We start from the raw sequence: 1,313 nt of genomic DNA on the forward strand, positions 1-1,313 counted from the left end.
AAGAAAAAGAAAGTGGGTGAGGTCTCCTGTTACATTTCTACTTTAATCTTGATATTTATGCATACCAAATGCAATTGGGAGAAACAGAACATTATTGGAAATAAATCACTTTTCTATCTCTCCACAGGAGGGTAGTATTTCAAAAGGCAACATACATTTTGAGTTGGAGGAAGGGGCGGGTGGAGAGTGAATGATTCCATTGGCTGCCACACTGAGGCTCCTGCCTTTCTACAGAACTCAAAGTGGGTGGCAGCAAGCACTCTTCTAGCCCAGAGAAGCCTGTTCCAGGACGGGCTCTTTCAGGAGCAGCTAAAGTCAGGGGCCATGACCACCATGTGATAGAAAGACAAGATGGTCCTGAAATTCTCCGTGTCCATTCTTTGGATTCAGTTGGCATGTGAGTTGAAAAGGTTCCCAATTAAATTAACAGAAAATCCTAAGAAGATGGAAAATCCCTGATGGCAAGTTGCTTTATGACAAAGCATGAACGGAGGAATTATAAAAGAAGGAAGAGAGGGGGAACGTAAGGGAGGGAGGAGAAAGGACTAAGGAGGGAGGAAAAATTATTTCAGGTTGGGGAACAATCCCTAATCCCCTTTCCTGGTTGCTTCTGCTCTGTTTCTAAACAGGGGTGAGCACCCAGCAGCTGGAGCAGAGTCCTCGGTTTCTAAGCATCCAAGAGGGAGAAAATTTCACTGCGTACTGCAACTCCTCAAGTGTTTTGACCAGCTTACAATGGTACAGACAGGACCCCGGGGAAGGTCCTGTCCTCTTGGTGACAGTAGTTACTGGTGGAGAAGTGAAGAAGCAGAAGAGACTAACCTTTCAGTTTGGTGATGCAAGAAAGGACAGTTCCCTCCACATCACTGCGACCCAGCCTGGTGATACAGGCCTCTACCTCTGCGCAGGAGCACAGTGCTCTTGAGGCACCTGCTACCTGCACCCAAACCCCGCTGCCAGCCCCAGTCACATGGCTCCCACATGCCTCCAGCTCCCCCTCACACAGCTTATGGCATGAATAGAGAGAACAACCTCAGCCCCTCAAGGAACTATTTCTACTGCCTTTCCAGAAAACATTTTCCACACACACTGAAGGACAAGACCCCTCTGCTATAACACAAATATCTGGAAATGCAGCCTGCTATTAGGATCATTAACGATATGGGTCTGCAACTCCCCAGGGTAGGCAGTAGCAAAGAGAGTTGATATGGAGGGACAAATGGAAGCTATCGGACAGACTGTTTCTGAGTGTTCCACCCCTGTGTAGAAACAAAGCAGAAGTCACCAGGGAAGGAAGCTAGGGATTCTTTCCT

General features: G+C 47.4%; 1 gene segment (V, D, J or C); it reads left to right on the top strand.

Annotated features, from left to right (window-relative positions):
* Nucleotides 1-233: 233 nt before the first annotated feature.
* Nucleotides 234-939, top strand: LOC108522093 (T-cell receptor alpha chain V region 2B4-like). The segment is given in 2 exon segments: nucleotides 234-397; nucleotides 630-939. Coding segments are annotated over 2 exon segments (342 nt in total).
* The last annotated feature ends 374 nt before the right edge of the window (nucleotides 940-1,313 follow it).

Source organism: Rhinopithecus bieti, unplaced genomic scaffold (genome assembly GCF_001698545.2).
Source record: "Rhinopithecus bieti isolate Rb0 unplaced genomic scaffold, ASM169854v2 scaffold_64080, whole genome shotgun sequence".
Taxonomy (NCBI): Eukaryota; Metazoa; Chordata; class Mammalia; order Primates; family Cercopithecidae; genus Rhinopithecus; species Rhinopithecus bieti.